This window comes from Poecilia reticulata, chromosome 23, assembly GCF_904066995.2.
Source record: "Poecilia reticulata chromosome 23, P_reticulata-male-v2, whole genome shotgun sequence".
NCBI classification, from domain to species: Eukaryota; Metazoa; Chordata; class Actinopteri; order Cyprinodontiformes; family Poeciliidae; genus Poecilia; species Poecilia reticulata.
In genome coordinates this window covers 9,569,061-9,591,064 of record NC_088852.1, presented here as the reverse complement: position 1 = coordinate 9,591,064, position 22,004 = coordinate 9,569,061, and the positions used below count along the sequence as shown (strand labels likewise).

General features: G+C 38.8%; 1 protein-coding gene across 3 annotated transcripts in view; it reads left to right on the top strand.

Moving 5' to 3' along the window:
* Positions 1–14,994, top strand: part of phtf1 (putative homeodomain transcription factor 1) — a 39,951-nt gene extending 24,957 nt beyond the window's left edge. For 2 of the 3 annotated variants that reach the window (XM_081603679.1, XM_008400752.3), the window contains 18 exons: positions 1,967–2,023; positions 5,384–5,453; positions 5,538–5,696; positions 7,075–7,240; positions 8,583–8,744; positions 9,953–10,181; positions 10,270–10,416; positions 10,501–10,657; positions 10,734–10,804; positions 11,345–11,473; positions 11,555–11,640; positions 11,719–11,911; positions 11,989–12,120; positions 12,204–12,290; positions 12,419–12,574; positions 12,648–12,743; positions 12,827–12,952; positions 13,619–14,994. In XM_081603679.1, the coding sequence (XP_081459805.1) occupies positions 1,967–2,023; positions 5,384–5,453; positions 5,538–5,696; positions 7,075–7,240; positions 8,583–8,744; positions 9,953–10,181; positions 10,270–10,416; positions 10,501–10,657; positions 10,734–10,804; positions 11,345–11,473; positions 11,555–11,640; positions 11,719–11,911; positions 11,989–12,120; positions 12,204–12,290; positions 12,419–12,574; positions 12,648–12,743; positions 12,827–12,952; positions 13,619–13,639 (2,244 nt within the window). In that variant the 3' untranslated portion in view covers positions 13,640–14,994. The remainder of the gene's footprint in view (positions 1–1,966; positions 2,024–5,383; positions 5,454–5,537; positions 5,697–7,074; positions 7,241–8,582; positions 8,745–9,952; positions 10,182–10,269; positions 10,417–10,500; positions 10,658–10,733; positions 10,805–11,344; positions 11,474–11,554; positions 11,641–11,718; positions 11,912–11,988; positions 12,121–12,203; positions 12,291–12,418; positions 12,575–12,647; positions 12,744–12,826; positions 12,953–13,618) is intronic. The other variant, XM_081603680.1, reaches the window with a different exon arrangement.
* Positions 14,995–22,004: the final 7,010 nt, after the last annotated feature.

Here is a 22,004-nt window from a genome sequence, read left to right as displayed (position 1 = left end):
CCTCTTAAGCTGCTGTTTAAATAGAGATGCTGTCTCTAGCAGCAAAGGGCTCCTTTATTTTGAGAGGAGCAGAAAGTGATGCAGGAATGTGTGTGTGTGAGGATAAGAGGATTTACTTTAGCTCTCAGTTACCTCATGACTTTATGATGAAACGACACATTAAGGTTTTTTTTCTCTCCTTAAAGCTCCTCTTTCATATTCATACTCTGTAATCTGGTCAAGTTTCCCCTCCATCTGTCCTCCTCTTCCACACAGAACATACTCCATATTCTCTGCTCATTTCACATTGTGTGTCTGTATATCGAGATGCTATCATTTAGAGAATACATCTGTAGATTTAAAGTGCACTGTTGCAGTGTGATTATCTGTAGAGTTTCTGCAGAATTGCCCTGTGTGTTGCAGTGGTTTGGCATCGTCTCAATAACCTGCAGGCCTGCCTGCCAATCCCTCACTCCTGATTGGCTGAGTCGAGCGTCATAAAAACCATCAGGTAGAACTGTAAAGTGGCCAACCCAGTAGCAACATCCAGGACCAGTAAAGCCAGAGTGTGATGAGCGCACAGAGCTGCCTGTAGCCTTCCCACCTGCAGTGTGTGAGATCTGGGAGTGGAGCTGGTTATGTGACAGAGAGTTTTCATGCTGAGTGGAAAAAGTGAATGCTGAATCATAAATGGACATGGGCTGAGCAGACAATTTCCGACTCGGATCTAATACTACAGACGAAATGAATTTAAAACATTTAAAACAGACGAAATGAATTTATGTTTTAAACTGTCTTCAGTATCTTTGTGTCCAACAGAGCAACTTTGCTGCGCTCTTTTCGTTCAGCCTTCCTGTTATCTGCTGAAGTCTTGCTCTCATATCTTGAATGAACTGAAGATGTGTGTCAACATTTCCTCAGAAATGTAGTTTCCTTGTAATTAACAAGGCTGCACCATAATAGCTGGAAGCATGCAATTTTTGATACTGGTTTGATTTATAAAAAAATAAAGTGACATTTTCTGCTTTGAGTTCATAATAAATATAGATCCTGGATAAGGAGTGGCATCTCCAGCTATTTGAAGAAGGAAATAACATTTTACTGAGAGAGTCTGGTTATATGTGGCCAATCATAAATACCAGGTTTGACTGCAGTCAAGCAGCTGATTAAAGAATGACAACTTATAGCTGCAGTTTCCCTTTGGCCACCAAAGATTCAAAGTAAAAAAAAAGAGTAACGAGTACACCTGTTTAGTGTTTTTTTTTGTTTTGTTTGTTTTTTGTGACATTAAGTTAAGTCACCACTTTTTTAATTTCTTTTTTTTTTTAATTTTGCGATAAGTTGACATCTGATTTACTCATATTCACATTTAGCCTATTGTAGTTTCAGTAGAGTCATCTGTTTACAGGCAAAACAAATTGATATATTTATAACATTTTAAGAATTTCCCAGAAAGCTAAAGATTAAGACCATCCAGGCTACTAGTTCATCTGAACAGTATATGAACTTATTAGTCAGAGATTAGTTGTTTATCATTTGCACACTTTTCTCTGCTGCCTGCATTCCTTAAATCATCTTGCAGTGCAACAATCCTGCATTAGAGGCACTTTCTTTTCTCTGCTTCTGTTTCTTCGTGTTCTTGTCCTTGACCCCCCTCTCGTCTTTCCATCAATCTTTAATGAGGACTCATTAATGATGCAGACTTTCCACTGGCGAGCTCAAAGCTTGACCCAGACTCCATGAATGGGAGACGAGCTCATTCGCATGAGTGCAGCGATCTGCTTAGGCGGTGTCATCCTACATCTCAGAAACACATTTTATACCAAACAGACGTTTTTGAAACTGCTAACCATTCCCTTTTTGTCATGAATTACTGAATCAGTGTGAGAAAAATGAAACGTGTTGAACTTTGACAATGTTTTTGTTGTTTGGATCTTTAACACAGAGCGTGCTCTTACTCATGACTCGGAGTTGCTTATCTTTGCAGATCGGAGCCTATGACCAGCAGATTTGGGAGAAATCGGTGGAGCAAAGAGAAATAAAGGTCTGTTGCTTTTATGTTTGGATTATCTCACTCTTTATTTCCAGTTTGTCTTCTGTCATTCTTTGCCTTTTCTCAGTCTCCACTCATTTGTCTGGTTCTATTTCTCCGCTCTCTGACTCAATGTCGCTACACCATCAGTTCTTTTCCGGTGCCTTTCTTTTAACTCTTTCCTCTCTGGCCATTTCCTCCTCCGTCCATCCTTCCCTCCTCCTCTCTGCAGTTTATTTCTCTGGTGAGTACGCAGCAGGGCTTCCCGCTGTGCATGTCCTCTCACCCTTGCCGTAGAGCGTTAGTATGTGGTTGGTTTGACATCAGCTGTTGCACACTAACCCAGCCTGCATTCAGATTGATTAATTAAAAACGGCTGCAGGAAGGTTAACATGCAGCCGGAGTTGTCTGGGTGGGACCACAGCATGATGAGTCATGGAATCAAAGCGGCATCGAGTGAAGTTTTTTTTTTTTTTTTTGTTAAATGCCACAGTCAGCTGAAATGATTGACCTCAATAAAATGCTTTAGGCCCACACACTTTCTGTGTTTCTCTTATATTAATTTACACGCGACAAAAACTTTATTCTTGATTTTATTGAACTGGTTTGTGTCACCGCAGCAAAGTTTGACAATAATCAAACACAGAGGACGGGTCGATGGTTGTAGAGGAGAAGTGGGACGAATGATTTACCAGAATAGCAAGGTTCATTTTAAAGCACATTTTAAAGCACATTTTATTTGTGCTGAAAATATTATTCTCTTCTCTAATAACAGGAATATTGCTGTGTGTTTGTGTAATTAAAACTGGGTTATAGCAGAAGATCGTACCATGGTGTCAGGTTAAAGGCCCAAACTACAGAATAATGAGGGAATGGTGTGTTGTGCATAAAAGTTCATCACATTGCTGGGAATCAGCTCCTGATTATTTAACCACACTCCAACCACACACTTCATTGTGTTTTATCAGTACCAAGTGCTGCATTATTGGGTATTGAAACGATGATGATAGTTGGGTTTCAACATTTTGACCTGTAAAATCTGAAAAGTGTGGAATGCTTTTCTATTCAGCCCCCCCTTGTTACAGCTGCTAGTCGTCTAGGATGTGAATCGAGTTTAACTCGTCATTGTCCTGCTGGAGCAGTTTTCTATCATAATTCATCTCCAACTCCGACTTGCTTGGCCGCAGCCTGATGCTGCCATCACCGTGTTTCACCATGGTGATGGTATTTGTGCTGTAATGCGCAGTACCAGTTTTCCTCCACACTTTGGTCTCATCTGACCAGAGCGTCTTCTTCCAGATCAGGTTTTTGGAAACTAAAAGCTTTCTCAACACATTCCTCTAAGTTCAGTTCAATTAAAAAATACTTGAATACGGCCATATTTTTCTGGCTGGTTTACTAACTAGATGCCTGTGAAAGGCAATTTATTGTACAGAATTTTAGAAGTATTACAATAAAGTACATGTGCCCTTTTATTAGATTTTCATTTAATTTTGTAATTATGTCCTGCTTTGTGGTCATTTGTTGCATAAAATCCCAGGAAAATTATGCCAGGAAGTATGAAAACGTCTGCAAGGTGCTATAGGTCAGTTGGGTAACTGCGGTGCTGCAGGACTTTATGCAGCACAACACAACTAAAACACAAAGACCTGAAGAGCTTCTCACAGGGCTGCGTATGACCTTGGCTCGGCTTTCTCAAAGGTCTCTGCAGCAGGCAGACTTTATCAGTCCTGCACCAGCGTTGTGTCCTTTTCACCCTTACCCTGGGGTAATTAAGCTGCTTACAGGCTAATAAAAACATGACTCATAAATCTGGAGAAGTTGTTTGATGTAACTTTACTGTAGCTCTATTTTTAGCACAATGCGTCTTCCAATATTGTTCCTGCAGTTTTCAAGCTAAGATTGACAAATGTTTAAAAAATAAGTAAATATGTGCTGAGTTTGCTGTTAATTCTATTTGTGTTTGATTAAAATAAAACAAATAAGATTTTTAAAAAGTAAATGCCAGAATAGTTGATGCTTTAATTTGCAATGAAAATGGCAAAAGAGCTAATTATTTCACTTGCAGCTATTATTGTCTGAAGAGAAGACATTTTATGATTTACACTTTTCAACCCAAAAGCCTCCTGCTGGTAAAATCAAAAATTACATTTTACCTTAATAGGTTTGAGCAAATAAAGCTAAAGGCAGCTTTTATCAGTAAATGTAGAGTATTAGATTATTAATGACATGGAAAACTAATAATCCTGAGTTAATCAGTGTGGAAGATTTGCTTAAGGCTTTAAATAGCACAGAGCAACAGGTTTATCAAGGATGACGATACAGTAAATCTAACAGGAAGTTATTGATCAGCTGCTGCCAGCTTTACACCCTGATTACTCTCTGCAAACAGTGGATTAGCTTGCGGGTGAGCTGTTTTCAGATAAAGAGACCAATATCTCATTGGTGACTGATAACAGGACGTGATACGTTTGTGTAAATGTTAGCCGGACTCTAACCACTAATCACTTTTCATTTCAATTATAAAAATTGATCCAGGGTGTTTGCCAAAAATAAATGTACGTTGTCAAGAAAAAAAAAATTTTCAGTTAGTTTTCTCTTTATACTTAAATATTTCAGATCATCAAACAAATATGTCAGATTAAGACAACTTGTGTAAACAAAAAATACAAAACACTCCTAAAGGCCTAGTCAAAGTTTGGACTTGCATCCAATTAAATCCAACTTACACACGATGGCCTAATTTAATTTTAGAAACACTGTTAATACTGTTAATTTAAAAAAAAGTTTGCAAACTAGAGTGAGGAAGAATTAATTGGTAGTCAGAATAAACACTTAATACAAAGTTAGAGGGGAGTGACTAATTTCCACAAAGGGCCAGGTTGGGTTGAATTCCTGCTCCCCTACCCCCCAGCCTCACATTATAATAATACATAAAACTAATTTAAAAACATTATTTTGTCTTTTTACAAACTGGACTGTAAGCAGTATATTCACATTCTACAATATGTAAAGCTGTAGCCCAGCTTTTCATTGAATCTGCATGTAAACACACTGACCAACTCGCTGCATCACAAGAGGAAGTGACACACTGGTGCAGGAAGTCGAGAACAGGGGAGGTGTATTCCCAGGGCCCTGTCCAGCTCTGCAGCTGGCACACACACTGACAACTCGCTTTCAACGACCGAGACCTTTAGGAGCCATAAAAACTGCTGAGTAGAGCCGGTAGATGCTGGGCGTATAGATAATCCCTCTAGAAGTGAGTAGGTGAAGGTTAGAACCCGTTCTCATTCCCCCAGTGAACACTTCAGTTTGAAGAGCTTGATTTCCATCTATGTGTGGCTTTAACTGCGTCTCTGTCTCCCCCTGCAGGGCTTGAGGAACAAGCCAAAGAAGACTGGACATCTCAAACCAGATCTGATAGATGTGGATTTAGTCAGAGGTGACGACAGAAACTGGAAACACTCGGTCACAGCGTTCTGTGCTTTGCTGAAAGACGATGAGCTGAAACCCGTTTGGTTCTCAGGTTCGGCGTTTGCCAAGGCCAAGCCAGAGAGTCCGTGGACATCCCTGACCAGGAAGGGCATCGTCAGAGTCGTCTTCTTCCCATTCTTCTACCGATGGTGGATTCAGGTCACCTCCAAAGGCATTTTCCTTCTCCTGTTGGCTCTGTATCTGCTGCAAGGTAGGACTGACCTCATTTCTCCCCAACATGCTAAATTAAGACCAATAGTGTAAATTGCACATGGCTCAACAAATGTCTACAGATGCCTGTTGAAATTTAGGACCCAAAGTTGATGTCAGATATTAGCTAAACTCGTCTGGGCCGGGGCTGAAGAGGGCATGTTGACTGACCTAAATTGAAACGGAGCAGCACTCTGGCGGTTTATAAGACGATCCCACTGCCGTGGTGTGAAGCACGGTGGTGGTTCAGGCATCACGGTACGGGGGAGTTTCTCACTCTGACCTCTGATCTCATTCTACATGTCACAGAGCAGTTTAACTACATTGCGATACTTGAACATGATACCTCATGCAGGAGAGGAAATGTCCTTAACATCAAACATTAAGACCAGCAGCATCTTGATTCCAAACCAGAATAAACGGTAGAGAGAATCCAACCTGATCAGCTTTACTCAATAAAAACCTTTCAAGGCGATGACAAAAATGCTGTTTGACGTAAAACAGAGTAATGCAGAGGAACTGGAGAGTGTAGTCTGATCATCCGGGATGGAAATATCTGCCTACTGCCAGATTTCACTTCTTTTTTTAAACCCTCTGCTGATGTTTTGAACACAGACTTAGTTCCTACGTCAGGTTTACAGACTGTTTTAGTGTCTCCATCCTGCTATTAAGGTCAACCAAACACACCAACATGAAGGGTTTCCAAAAAACTTGGCTGGACAAAGTAAATTGTTTCTTTTCATTGTTTCCTCCCAAACATTATGCTCAGTTTAACTGTGACAACAAAAATAAACGGTATACGTTTCTTTACTTCAATGACCAGTACTATCAGTACTTCCTGCAGGATTTTATTTGCAAATATCTGATCAGTCAGATGCTGATTTAAAAATGTCCCTACAAGTTTTCTCATGTAGAAAAATCCCCCAAAAGGAAGGAAAGACGCAAAGAAGGAAGGAAAAGATGAGTGAAGTTAGAAAGGAAGGATGCAAAGGATGAAGGGACAGGAAGAAGAGAAGCGGGATAAAAGGGCACAAAGGAGGCTGGACAAGAGGACAAAAGTAGCAAATTAAAGTAGAATGAAGATGGGAAAGGGAATAAATCTTATATATATATATATATATACACACACTCCTAGCTTATCCATACATTTAAAACATATTAAATTTCACACTTCAGAAGTGTGTTTATAACCCTTCATTAACTTTAGAGACCTGTTTTTGATGGAGGCATTTCTAGCTGCCAATTTTGATGAATGGGCTCCAAGTTCAAACTATTACATGTGGACAGTTGGATGGACTTTTACTGCCCTGATGGAGATGATTGTGGCCTAAGAAGGACCTGGACCAGACTAATCGTTGTTTGTCCCTGGTTCTCCTCAGTGGCAGCAGTCGCCCTGTATGTGTCCATCTCTCAGCCTCATGGGATCCCAGCCACCGAGGTGTTCGGAGCCATCTGGCTCATGTTGCTGCTGGGAACCGTCCACTGTCAGATCGTCTCCACCAGGACCCCCAAACCCACCTCCAGCAGCGGGGGGAAGAGACGCAGGTGAGCTGCTGAAGGGATGTGGCGACAGAAAGGATTTTAAATGAAATTAGAAGGAGAAAATGACCAATTTCAGCTGTAAGTCATATTTAATTTATCAGTAAAGTGATGTAAAGACATCTGTATCTGATAAAGAGGTTAAAAACATGAATCTTGACTTGTAGTGGTGTGCTTGTTTGCTGTGTTTGGAGTGTTTCCAGTTTGTTGGCTTCATGCTCGTCGGCATGCTGCTGCCAGTTTTCCGACCCCAGAAGAAAACTGGTCCTTTGTTTTAGAAGAGTTTGGGGGATAAAACATCTGTCTTTCTTTAGCTGTTTTTAATTCACTTGAAGGACAGCCAGAGGGGATCAGAGCAGAATATAACAAGATTTGAAGCCAGTTTCAGTTCAGTTCATTAATACAAATGCATCTCAGTAAATCAGAGTATCATTGAAAAGTTGATTTTAGTCAATTTAAACATGTATAAATGCATTAGAGTGAAATATTTGAACTGTTTGTTTCAGTTAATTTAGCTGATTGCAGCTGAAATAAAATCCAAAATTCAGTTTCCTGAGTAATAAGACCAAGTAATAAAACTTATTTGTTGCCCGTTTCTGCATAATCAGTGACTCGGGTCACAATTCACACCTCGAAGATCTCCTCCAAATATTAAAATGTCTTGACAATCCCAAGGCTGCAATTTTCACTGTTGGTAGCAAAACGTTTCCTACTAGAGTTCTTCCTTCCACTCAACTTCCCAACAACATGCTGTGAAATCATTCTTTACGGCCTACCATCCTTGAGGATGTTGATGATTCTATGCGCTTTTTGAGCTGCTTAACCTTGGGTTTTTCTTGATTATAAAACTATCAGAAATATAACTGTGTTATTTAGCTAAAGGAGTTTAACTTTTCAATGATATCCTTATTTACTGACATGTTACTGCAAGCAGGGACTTTTTATAGAGGTAACATCAACAGTAAATCAAACCTTTTCTTTTCTCCTATCAGTGATCATAATTATCTTGACTTTAAAATGAGAAAATCATATTTCTAGATCTGTTCAACATTTTCTTTGACCTGAGTGGCTTTTTTTTTTTTTAAATAATTTTTTGAAAGGGTTAATTCTGCAACAGTAGAGAAAATAAGCATTTAAAACTTCATCTATCCACTTTTATGATGCTTTGTTTTAAAGAGTTCATTAAAATATCTACTTTTGCAGAATAATAACACCAACGTGAAGGTTTTATTTTTTTTTTTTTAATGATTTAAATCCTGTCTCAGCCTTATCCTGAAGACTTTCCCGTCTCTGGCCTCTTGGTTTTCTCTAAGTCTCTTCTCTAATCTCCGTTCTTTCCAAACCAAAGGAAGTTGAGGAAGGCATCTCAGATGGAGGTGCATAGGGAAGGAGACGGGTCTAGCACTACCGATAACACACAGGAGGGGGCGCCACACTCTCACTCAGCCAGCACCACATACAGCCTGGGCGCTTTCTTCCAAGATTTCTGGCATGATATCTGTAAAGCTGGGTGTGTATTTTCATTCTCCTGGTTCCTGTGATGAGACAATGCAGAGAGACGAGGCTGTGCTTTCAGGAAAAGAAGGAAAAATATATATCTGGTTTAATTTATTCACACAAAATGCAGTTTATTAAAATGTGAAATTTGGCAGTAATGTGTAAAGTTTAAGCTGAATAAGAGCCAGCCTTGCCTCAGACTTTACTGTGCTTCCTCAGCTGCAACATCCTTCACTGTCGCCTTGAACCTTTCTGAGAAATTAAGTCTTAATTCAGCTGATCTGAAACCAAAGTTTCTATTTTTTATTTCTATTTTATTTGAGGAGCTGAAGGATTTTGCAGCTAATTTTGTTGTGATTAATCTGCTGATTACGGTTGTGTTTAAACGAAGCATGCTTCCTTCCATGTTTTCCCTCTAATAAGATTTCAGTCTTGGGTTATTTTATGCATCAGTGTCATTTCATCTTCATCTAGTGAAAAGAAACTTGAACATCTCACTCGATTTTCTTATTAAAGAGCATATAACATACATTTTTTAAAATGCAAAAGAATTGTAAGAAGAAAAATATGAGCTTTAGGCATTTATTTCAGCTTCCCAAGCTTTTGAATGTTTTAGAAAGTATCTGGAAATGTGCGCTACAATAACGTAAAAATCGAAGCATCCTGTCATGTGACTCGATCTCAGTAAGTTTATAAACGGCTTTTACAACAAGAAACATCAAAGTCACTTTATACTAAAACATATTGTGGATGGAAGACGACTTCACTTGGCTCAGGCACAAAGAAAAAAAGACAGCGTTTTTTTTACCTAATAATTTTATATGCTGACAAATAGCTTAATAGTCTCACTGTTTAATATCTTTAAACATGAGATGACATTTGATGGTCAAATGTCATCTCATCCTCACATAATAGTGATTTATCTGCTTTAGGGAGCGTTACTTGAGATAGGAGAAAATTATTTTGTGTTTTTAGCATTTTTGGCTATAAAAGGTTATATGCCCTTTAATAATTCACTTATCTATTCACCCATTCCCAAAACCAATTTTTAACAAGTTTGCTACAATTTAATTTGTTCGTATTTGCAGCATGTGGACTCATCTCCAGTTCAGTATAAACACATGACCCTCTGTATTGTTGACGTTGTGTTTAATGCACCCTATAAAGACCGAATGACGCCCGATCTGCTGACTCTGGCCACTCGCTTCCCTTCCTCTGTAGATGTAAGAAGTCCAAGCTGTCCATCGATAAATCGACAGAGACGGATAACGGCTACGTGTCTCTGGATGGCCGGGTGACCAACCGCAGCAGCGAGGAGGGGCTTCAGCTGCCAGAGCAGAGATGTGACCTACTGACCCGGCCAGACGAGGCGTGCTGGACCCCTCACATCCAGCCCTCACACTCTCACGCAGCGCACAGCTCAGGGCTGCTCATGGCAGGCGGCAATAAGGTAATGACTCAGAAATTCACTCGACTTTGTTAGTTTTACAAAAAAATCAGGGAACATTTCTCACTACTTTAATTGTTTGACTTTTAAGGAGCCTGCATCTGATGAAGCATCTAGCGAGGAGGATCCTGAAGCATCCTACAGCGCCCTCCGCAGGGCGTCCGAGAGAAAGAACAGCGACTGCACACTCAGAAACCGCAAAAACACACATCTTTACAAGAAGCACTACGCTGTGGAGGCAAGCCACGCAGTCTGATTAAAAGGAGAAAACCACGCAGAATCTGCTTCTTAAAAATCACAACCCTTTGTTTTCGCCTTTCAGGACGTTCCCAAATCCGGCACCAGCTGCAGCTCCAGATGTTCCAGCATGAGAACCCAGGACTCTGAGAGCACTCGGCATGAGTCGGAAACAGAGGACCTGATGTGGGAGGATTTCCTGCACTGCGCAGAATGCAGGTCGTCCTGCACCTCAGAGACAGGTGGGACGGTTCAAACATTCAGGGGAAACTTTGGGCTCCAGCATGATTGTTTATGCTGTGATTGTTGTTTTTGCAGAGGGAGAAGGAGGAGGGGCATCTGTATGTCCTCCATCTAAGAAGGAATACAGAGACGACCCTTTCCATCAGGTGTGAAAGCATGTAGTCCAGATATTTACAGCTCAGCTTGTTGAATTTTATGCCTTTTTTCTGATGTTTTTGAAGAGTTTGGCATTTTAACTCTTATTTAGGAGGATGGAGGAAGATCAGCATAGTAGAAATCTGGTCTGTTATTTCTTTTAGATACTGAGCTTTTTATATTTAATAGAATAAGAAATGACTTCCAGAAACTACACTCTTTTTCCAATCTGTGTTCTTTCTCTCACCAAGCATTGAACATGTTTGATCCTTTATATTTACACTCCCTACAGAAAAAACCTTAAGTTGGTCAGGACTCTGTTTATCCGTGTGTATTTTTTCCTTCCACTCAACTTTTTACATATATGCTTGGATGTAACTCTTTAAACAGCCAACAATGAACTTAGAGGATGCCTGCTGCACAAGTCAGTAGTCTTTCCAGTGACTGTGTAGGCCACAACAAAACATTGTGTATTAAGTGTTTTATTCTCTTGGTAATATTTACATTTTCTGAGTTTTGTGTTGGTCATCGGTTGTTTGTTTTTGCTGCAGAGTCATATTCCCTGGCTGCACAGCTCCAACCCCGGCCTGGAGAGGGTGAGCGCCATCGTTTGGGAGGGAAACGAGTGCAAGAAGGCCGACATGTCTGTCCTGGAGATCAGTGGAATGATCATGAACAGAGTGAGCGGCACTTTGAGTATCTGTGGGAGGAGATTAACGTTTTATTGAGTCATCCACGCCGACACTGCTCTCTGTGTTCAGGTGAACCTCTACACTCCTGGTATTGGCTACCAGGTCTTTGGGAACCTGGTCTCAGTCACACTTGGACTCACACCGTTTGTCTACAGGTACTGCAAACTCCAACGTTCCTAAAAATCATCTCATGTTGGAAACGCTCCTCATTTCCATGTTTCCTCCCTCCACAGGTTGATCCAGTACTGTGACCTGGATCAGTTCACCACGCTTTCAGCCAATGAGATTCTCTCTGTTGTTTTGGGGGGAGGCTCTGAATCTGATGCCTTGGTGATCACCATGGTGACGCTCAGCTTCCTGGTGCGTGTTTGCCTTATATGGCTCTTCTTCTTCCTGCTCAGCGTAGCAGAGAGGACCTACAAACAGGTAAGAGGATGAAATCCTGAATAATTTCCGATCAGACCCAGCAGGTGTTTGTAGCTCCTCTGATCTCCGGATTTCAGAGGCTGCTGTTCGCCAAGCTGTTCGGTCACCTGACATCGGCCCGCAGAGCCAGGAAGTCTGAAGTCCCACATTTCAGACTGAAGAAAGTTCAGAACATTAAGATGTGGCTGTCGCTGCGCTCCTACCTCAAGGTACACCACTAATATTAGCACATATTCATGATCTGACCTCCGTCTTATTGGAAGACGTGATACAAATCTGAATGAATTTGCAGAGACGAGGTCCTCAGCGCTCTGTGGACGTCATTGTGTCCTCTGCCTTCCTCCTCACTCTGTCAGTAGTCTTCATCTGCTGTGCCCAGGTGAGAAAATTAGACTTTAGACAAACTTAAGTTATAGAATAGGAGCCCAATTGCTGTAACAGCATCTAGTTATAGTAATTCTAGTCTAGTCTTCTACTCCACCAACCTGCCTCTTCATCTTCTTCCAGCTTCTCCACGTCCATGAAACGTTCCTGGAGTATCACTATAACTGGGAGCTGGTGATCTGGTGCACCAGTTTGTCTCTGTTCCTGCTCAGGTTCGTCACCCTGGGCTCAGAAACCAGCAAGAAGTACAGCAACACCTCCATCCTGCTCACTGAACAGGTATAATGCAGACTGCAGACACAGCAGGGGGGTTTGTTCCCACAGTCGCGTTGACCCGTTCCGTCTCTCGTAGATCAACCTCTATCTAAAGATGGAGAAGAAGCCGAACAAGAAGGAGGAGCTGACGCTGGTCAATAACGTTCTGAAACTGGCTACCAAGCTACTCAAGGTGCCAACTCAGCCTCATAACTCATCTTAGATCCAGAGGGTTTGGATTTCTCACTCTGCCGTCTGATTTTTCTCTCCGTCCAGGAGCTGGACACTCCGTTCAGGTTGTACGGTTTGACCATGAACCCTCTGCTCTACAACATCACCCAGGTCGTCATCCTGTCTGCTGTGTCAGGAGTCATTTCTGACTTACTAGGATTTAATCTCAAGGTAACAGCAATAAAGTCCTACTAACTGTAGAGTATTATAAATAATTTGACTTCTATTTCCAAAACTATTCTATATTGCAGGGTTTTGTTTTTTTTGTTGTAATTCTGGTAAACTGGTGCTGCTTTAGCTAGGTCACAGTAAAGAGCTGGATGGATGGTTAAATTGTTACAGATGGATGATTCTGTAACAATTTAAATGACTTTTCCGTATTTTAATAGGGTTTACATAATTAATATAATCTCAAATGTTTATTTTCCTGCCCTAGTTTTGGATGGTGCAGAGAAACCAGATTATTTGTAGACATCAAACCACTTCTGGCATTACACTGTCAGGATATTTGACCAGTCTTCTTCATATCAAAGGTGGAGTCTGACAGGTTAACTGAACTCAGTTTGATCAAAATTGAACCTATTTGTTTGTTAATATGAACATATTTTTTCTCTGCAACTTATTTTATCAAAGATTAGTGCGTAAATCTGAACCTGTGTTCAGTTATTTTTATATTTTGCATTATTAGTCAATGCAGGAAAAGTAAGTGTTCAGATGTAATTATGAATATGTAAATTTCTGGTGAAAAACCAAAAAAGCTTTTAATCTAAGGGTAATAATAATGCCTGCATAGCCAATAGTTTTGATGTCTAACCTGTTTCCTCCTTCTGTTTGCAGCTTTGGAAGATCAAATCATGACAATAAAGAGAAACTGCATCTCAGTCTGGACATATCAGTTTCCTGACCTTCAATGTTTTCACTTTGTGCAATTCAGATTATTTATTTACCCTCTCAGTGTTTGTACTTAAGTTTTGTTTTAATTCTACGTTGTACAACATTTGTGTCCTGTAACACAAGACAAAGCTATATTTGCCTTCTGGAAAACATGTTATGAACATAAGATATGTTCTCAGCTGCACGTTACTTCTTTTTTTTTTTTTTTAGCTTGAAGGCAAAACATGAAGGGGGTGACACTTCTAATGCTGTTAATGGTTACATATCTGCAGCAAACAGTTTAAACCCCACATGTAGACATTACCTGGTGACGGTGGTGGCGTCGGCTGGTGTTGCTGAGAAAATAGATCCGTGACTTGTTCTCACCTGGCAGAACACGGCAGCACTGCAACAAACAATCATCGATTAAACCCAGATTGTTTCAGGCCTCAGCAGTATTTACAGCAATACATGTGTAGCTTAGGACAAATAAAAACAGAGTGTATGCTAACAAGCAGCGAAACCTTCCTGACGTTTTAGTGTTTTGTATAATTTGTAGATAAACTTCAGCTGTTTCATTCTCCTGAGCACTTCGAGGTTCTTGAACAGAGAGTTGGTTACTTTTAAAAGATGCTGTTTTATCTTGTTCAGTGTTGATCAAAGGCATTTTTATATACTTCACTGGATTTCACAGATCTCTCTGCCGTACAGTAGGTCTGAGACAACGCATGTTAGTAACGTCTGTATGCAAATGAGAAATATGCACTTTAACATCAGATTTTATGGGGTAGAAAGTTACAAATGTTTTTGTGGTCACATTTCTATGTACCTCACTTGTGTTGGAAGTAAATGCTAGCTAGCATTTTCCTATTTTGACAATTCAAATCATTCTCTGAAGGAAAATCCTACGTGGTACGTAAAGTTGTGATTAGGATGCTGACATAAAAGAAGCCTCAAAACAAGTTCGAGTTGTAAAGTTACTAGCGTTATCACTTATGTCTCGAGAGCATTTGAGGAGGAAGACCAAAGCGCTTATTTAATTGTTTTTGTCTCTGCTGGGAAAAGAATGTATTTTTAGCATTATGCTTTAAAATTTATTTATTTCCCTTCAGAAATACTTTGAGTATTGTTTGGTTTTTATTGACATTTGTAACGGCTGTTTATTCTTTACGTTCTGAAAGCAGAGGCATGATTTACTGTTTTGAAAACATGATTTATATGAAAGTGACTAAAGGTATCAGACTATGTTGTAATGCTCTTTTTCAGAAAGTCTGAATATTTAGCTTTTTTTGTGTCTGAGGTCTTTTTTTTTTTTAAGAAAAATAAAAAATATTATTGAATTTCTGGCTCTGTTGTTTTTTATAACGCTATAAAACGCTGCACAACGAGAAGAGGTGACCGGACCCTGAGGAAGATGGTGGAGAAGGACCGATTCCAGACCTTGGGGGACCTGCGGAACCAGTGGACTGAGTCTGGAGTAGAAACATCCAGAGCCACCGTGCACAGACATGTGCAGGAAATGGGCTACAGGTGCTGCATTCCCCAGGTCAAAGGTCAAGCCACTTTTGAACCAGAAACGGCGGCAGAAGCGCCTGACCTGGGCTACAGAGAAGCAGAACTGAACTGTTGCTCAGTGGTCCAAAGTACTTTTTTCGGATGAAAGCAAATTTTGCATGTCATTCGGAAATCAAGGTGCCAGAGTCTGGAGGAAGACTGGGGAGAAGGAAATGCCAAAAGGCCAGAAGTCCAGTGTCAAGTACCCACAGTCAGTGATGGTCTGGGGAGCCATGTCAGCTGCTGGTGTTGGTCCACTGTGTTTTATCAAGGGCAGGGTCAATGCAGCAGCTATCAGGAGATTTTGGAGCACCTCACGCTTCCATCTGCTGAAAAGCTTTATGGAGATGAAGATTTCATTTTTCAGCACAACCTGGCACCTGCTCACAGTGCCAAAACCACTGGTATTACTGACCATGAAGTATTGCTGTGCCCAATTGGCCTACCAACTCTACTGACCTGAACCCTTTAGAGAATCTGTGGGATATTGTGAAGAGAAAGTTGAGAGACGCAAGACCCAACACTCTGGATGAGCTTAAGGCCATCGAAGCATCCTGGGCTCCATAACATCTCAGCAGTGCCACAAGCTGATTACCTCCATGCCACGTCGCATTGAAGGCTGCCAAAGGATTCCTGACCAAGCATTGAGTGCATAACATAATTATCTGAAGGTTGACTTTTTTGGTATTCAAAATTTTTTCTTTTATTGGTCGGATGAAAAATGCTAATTTTTTGAGACAGGGATTTTGGGTTTTCATGAGCTGTATGCCAAAATCATCAGTATTAAAACAATAAAAGACCTGAAATATTTCAGTTGGTGTGCAATGAATCTAAAATATATGACAGTTTAATTTTTATCATTACATTATGGAAAATAATGAACTTTATCACAATATTTTTTAAATGTATTTATTTCCCTTCAGAAATAATGTCCATTATGAAGCATTATGGATCATTTGAGGAAATTTACGACAGCATGCTGTACTGTACATCATCCTATACTTTCTTTTTAGCTCCTTTTCAACATATGTATGTGTCATTTATGGTGATTTTGCAAGTCATCCTATGGAAGAACATAAAAAATGACCTCAAGCACCGACTAATTTTTGCACTTTTTCAACGTCATACTATGACATACTTTTTCAACTATGACTCTTTTTTGCACTTTTTCGACGTCATATGACTAATCTTTTCACATTTTACGTCGTCATATGACTATTTTTGCACTTTTTCGAAGTCATACTATACTATGACACATTTTTCCACATTTTGAGGTCATACTATACTATGACTCATTTTTGCATATTTTCGACATCATACTATATACTATGACTCATTTTTGGTCAAATTTTTAATCATAGTCATTTTTCCATATTTTCGACATCGGCTCAGTGACATTCTTATCTAGTTTGTAGAATCACTGGCACCATAGTTTGTATGGCAATGGATGATTACAAAAACATTTGTTCTTCTCTGCTGTTTTTTAGGGACTACAATTGTCTGAATAAATGAAATTGATTGATATGACGTTCAAAATAGGAAAAAATTATAGCACAGTGATCCAGGCACGTGGAGGGGGCGGGGGGTGCTTGAGCACCCGCCCCTTTTGCTCCTTGCCCTCAAGTGCACTTTTGGTCAAAATCTTTTTTTTTTTTTTTTCGTTGGTATTATTTCCTAAGCCCTCTTCTGACACATGAAAAGATGTACTAAAATTTGCTTTTTTGTTTCTTTTTTGTATAACATAATAAGCCGGTCACCTTGTTACCTTTGACCTTTTTACCCATGACGCATGACGTTGCCTCTCTGCAGTTGCCTCTCGCGCAGTGAGACAAGGCGGCTAACTGCGGAGCTCAACGTAGCGAACGTTCCAGATTACAGAACAGTTTTTGGTTAATTATAAAAAAATGTTTTTGGTGAATAAAGTGGAGTAGACTTGCTACTTGTCAGATGATGGACAACGTTGAAGTATCGTTTCTGCTTCAGCTCGGAGTCGCGGTTTAAGCAGAGAGGTAATGAAGTACAACAGACACCGACGGGCCTCTGCGTCTGCCTTTCTCTGAAGAACTACTGAGCGGGAGGAGACAGCCAGGTGAGGAAAAACTGCTTATCTATCGATTCAGTATTTTTATCATACAGACATTAGGCTGTTGTTGTTGTGCTATTAGCTAGTTGCTAGCTAACGACTTTGCTAGCAAAGCTAGATAACTAAAAAGCTTCTTCCCTGTATCTTTAATGATATCAGTCATTCTTCAGTATTGCTGAAGTTGGTTTCCATTTCTAGCTTCCAATAGCTAAAGGGCGATTCCACTTAATTTGTCACGACCTTCCGCATCTTTAATCGACTCTAGTTTAAAAACTACTACAACTAGACACTTGAAACTTGGACTGGATTATTCTCCGCTTCTGATTTGTGAAAACTCAATAAAGTTCGATTATCACAATTTTTTGCATCTCTTTCATACTAGAACTGCTCTAATTAGAAAACTACAACACCGAGACACTTCAAACTTGGACTAAATTATTCTGCTCTAACAACAGAATATTTATAACCATGTTTGCAATTTGTGAAACATTTTTCTGATTTGTGAAAACTCAATAAAGGTAGATTTCAACATTTTTTTGGAACTCTTTCATACTAGAACTGCTCTCATTAAAAAACTACAACACCTAGACTCTTCAAACATGGACTAGATTATTCTGCTCTAATAGCAGAATATTTAGAACCATGTTTGGGATTTGTGAAATTTTTTTCTGATTTGTGAAACTTCACAAAAAGGGCAATTTTGCCCTAATTTTTGGTCTCGATCACACAGGAGCTGCTCTAATTCCAAAACTACAAGACCTAGACTCTTCAAACTTGGACTAAATTATTCTGCTCTAATAGTAGAATATTTAGAATCATGTTTGTGATTTGTGAAACTTTTATCTGATTTGTGAAACTTCAGTAAAGGGTGATTTTACCACTTTTTGGCATCTGGATCACCTTAGATCTGCTGTAATTAAAAAACTACAACTCCTAGACACTTCAAACCTGGACTAGATTATTCTGCTCTAACAGCAGAATATTTAAAACCATGTTTGGGATTTGTGAAACATTTTCCTGATTTGTGAAACTTAACTTCACTTAACAGACCCCTGCAAAGGTTCTTTACTTCCAACAGCCAGCATGATGGACAATAACTCGTTGAAGGATTAATGAGTTACAACAGGGGTGCCCAAGTCCAGTCCTCGAGAGCTACCATCCTGCAACTTTTAGAAGTATCCTTACTCCAGCAGACCAGGATTAGCTCTAAAGAGGCCTGGTAACGAGCCACTCATTTGATTCAGGTGTGTTGGAGCAGGGATGCATCTGAAAGTTGCAGGATGGTAGCTCTCGAGGACTGGACTTGGGCACCCCTGAGATACAACAACATTTAATTTCCTATTGGGATTAATAAAGTGGTTTTGAATTATAATTGAATTTGGAAAAAAAACAAAAAAAAAACGCATGGAACAAGTGTGAATAGTAATCTGATCTTTAGTGAAGTTTCACAAATCACATAAAGGTTTCACAAATCCCAAACATGGATTAAAATATTCTACTATTAGAGCAGAATAATATAGTCCAGGTTTGAAGACTCTAGGTGTTGTAGTTTTAGAGCTGGAGCAGCTCTCATGTGACCAAGATCCAGAAAACGTCTGAAATCAACATTTATTGAAGTTTCACAAATCAGAAAAAAGCTTCACAAATCCCAAACATAGTTTCAAATATTCTGCTATTAGAGCAGAATAATCTAGCTCAAGTTTGAAGAGTCTATGAGTTGTATTTTAGGAACTGGAGCAGTTCTAGTGTGATCCAGAGGCAAAAAAAGGTGAAAATCGACCTTTATTGAAGTTTCACAAATCAGAAAAAGGTTTCACAAATCACAATCATGGTTTCAAATATTCTTCTATTAGAGTAGAAAAATCCAGTGCAGGTTTGAAGTGTCTAGGAGTTGTCGTTTTTTTAATTTGAGCAGATCTATGATGATCCAGATGCAAAAAACTTGTGAAAATTGAAATTTATTGTGTTTTCACAAATCAGAAAAATGTTTCACAAATCCCAAACATGGTTATAGAGATTCTTCTTGAAGACGAGAATAATCTAGTCCAGGTTTGAAGTGTCCAGCTGTTGTAGTTTTTTAATTTGAGTAGATCTATGGTGATCCAGATGCCAAAAAATGGTGGAAATTTAACTTCATTGAGTTTTCACAAATCAGATAAAAGTTTCACAAATCACAAAAATGGTTCTAAATATTCTGTTCTTAGTTGAGAATAAGCCAGTTGAGGTTTGGAGAGTCTAGGTGTCGTAGTTTTGGAAATAGAGCAGTTCTCGTGTGACCAAGATAAAAAAAAAAAGTGGTGTAATAGCCCTTTTTTGAAGTTTCACAAATCAGAAAAAAGTTTCACAAATACCAAACATGGTTTTAAATATCCATCTTAAAAAAGGAGAATAATCCAGTCCAAGTTTCTAGTGTCTAGGAATTGTATTTTTTTTTATTAGAGCAGTTCTAGTAATGAAAGAGGTGCCAAAAAATCTTGAAAATCTAACTTTGAGTTTTCACAAATCAGAAAAATGTTTCACAAATCACAAACATGGTTATAAAGATTCTTCTTGAAGCGGAGAATAATCTAGTCCAAGTTTGAAGTGTCTAGGTGTTGTAGATTTGGGATTAGACCAGTTCTAGTGTGATCCAGATGCCAAAAAGTGGTAAAATCACCCTTTACTGAAGTTTCACAAATCAGATAAAAGTTTCACAAATCACAAACATGATTCTAAATATTCTACTATTAGAACAGAATAATTTAGTCCAAGTTTGAAGAGTCTAGGTCTTGTAGTTTTGGAATTAGAGCAGCTCCTGTGTGATCGAGACCAAAAATTAGGGCAAAATTGCCCTTTTTTGAAGTTCCACAAATCAGAAAAAAGTTTCACAAATCACAAACATGGTTCTAAATATTCTACTATTAGAGCAGAATAATCTAGTCCAGGTTTGAAGAGTCTAGGTGTTGTAGTTTTTTAATGAGAGCAGTTCTAGTATGAAAGAGTTCCCAAAAAAATGGTGATAATCTACCTTTATTGAGTTTTCACAAATCAGAAAAATGTTTCACAAATTGCAAACATGGTTATAAATATTCTGCTGTTGGATCAGAATAATTTAGTCCAAGTTTGAAGTGTCTAGGTGTTGTAGTTTTCTAATTAGAGCAGTTCTAGTATGAAAGAGATGCAAAAAATGGTGATAATCTACCTTTATTGAAGTTTCACAAATCAGAAAAGGGTTTCACAAATTGCAAACATGGTTATAAAGATTCTTCTTGAAGCGGAGAATAATCCAGTCCAAGTTTCAAGTGTCTAGTTGTAGTAGTTTTTAAACTAGAGTTGATTAAAGATGCGGAAGGTCGTGACAAATTAAGTGGAATCGCCCTTTAGCTATTGGAAGCTAGAAATGCAAACCAACTTCAGCTTCGTTCCATAATGGATATATGTCTTCTAATTTGCTGCATAATGTACATTTCATTTATTCTGGCGTTAGGTAAATGTATCTTGAAGGAGAATAACACTTAAATAAAAGTCCAACAAGGATATTCATTTAGAATTAAAAACAACTCACCATGAATTACCATGATAGATATAATGAATGTAATAAAAGTGTGTCATTAATGAAGGGGAAAAAACTCAATCCAGACTTTAGGGTCTGGTTCGCAGAGTACGAAGTTACATTTTTTTCCCAATTATTCAATGAAAAAAAAACTAACCTCAGTTAATTAAGTAAACTAAAATTGTAATCAAAACTTTTGGAATTGTAATGATTCCTTTTTAAAAAAAAAAAAAAAAAAAAAAAAAACGCCCAAAAAAAACAAGGTTTTGTTTAAAATCCTTTTTTTAAAATTACATAGCTCATTTTTACCAAACATAAACATTTATTTGCACACATCAGAAATCTTTTGTTGTGATTTTAGGCCCCGCCCACGACGTCATGTGAGAATGACGAGCAAAACTTTGAGTCACAAACAAAAACTTGGCAAGAAAAGATTTCTGACAAGCGCAAATAAGTTTGTTTTGCAAAAAAAATAAAAAATTACTTCATGAGTCAAAAATGTGTGATTTTAATTTAAAAAAAAGTTTTTTAAGCAAAACTCAGTAGGCTTTTCTCATGGTGGCATGCATTAACAATTCAATTTTTGCTTTTGTTCTTTTTTCTGCAGTTCCACGTTAAAGTTTGATGCAGCTCTGCTTTCCTCCACTGCAGCAAACAGGCAGCTCTTTTTTATAGATTAAAGTACACTAAAGGGTTGCATTGTGCCTTTGTTTCTATTTTTAATAGTGTAATTCTGTAAAGACAAAATATGTCTTGTTTAGCTCTGATTTACATATCTTGCTAAATTGCGGGTTTGAATATTGCAATACTTTCCTATAACAAAGTAGACCTGCAGAAAGAAATTACTAATAAAATATCTTACACATCCATAGTGTTAGGCTCTATATAGAGATGTTCGTTAGCTTTGATTGTATATCTCACAATTTTGTAATTTATCATTGTTTACTTAACTCTGAAAGCTGAGAGGCTTTGTTAATAGCCATTTTTGCCAAAAATGACTCATTTTTGCACATTTTTGAGGTCAGTTGAGCTGCAAAGTATTACAGCTCAACTGTCGACTGTTATCGTTCCAGTCGAGGTAAATGAGTCAGCGGTGTGAAGGTGTAGTAATGTTATTGTGTGTGTGCTGTACTTTTGAGCAAGGCGGATAAACTGATTCAGTAGATTGATAAAGCGTGAAC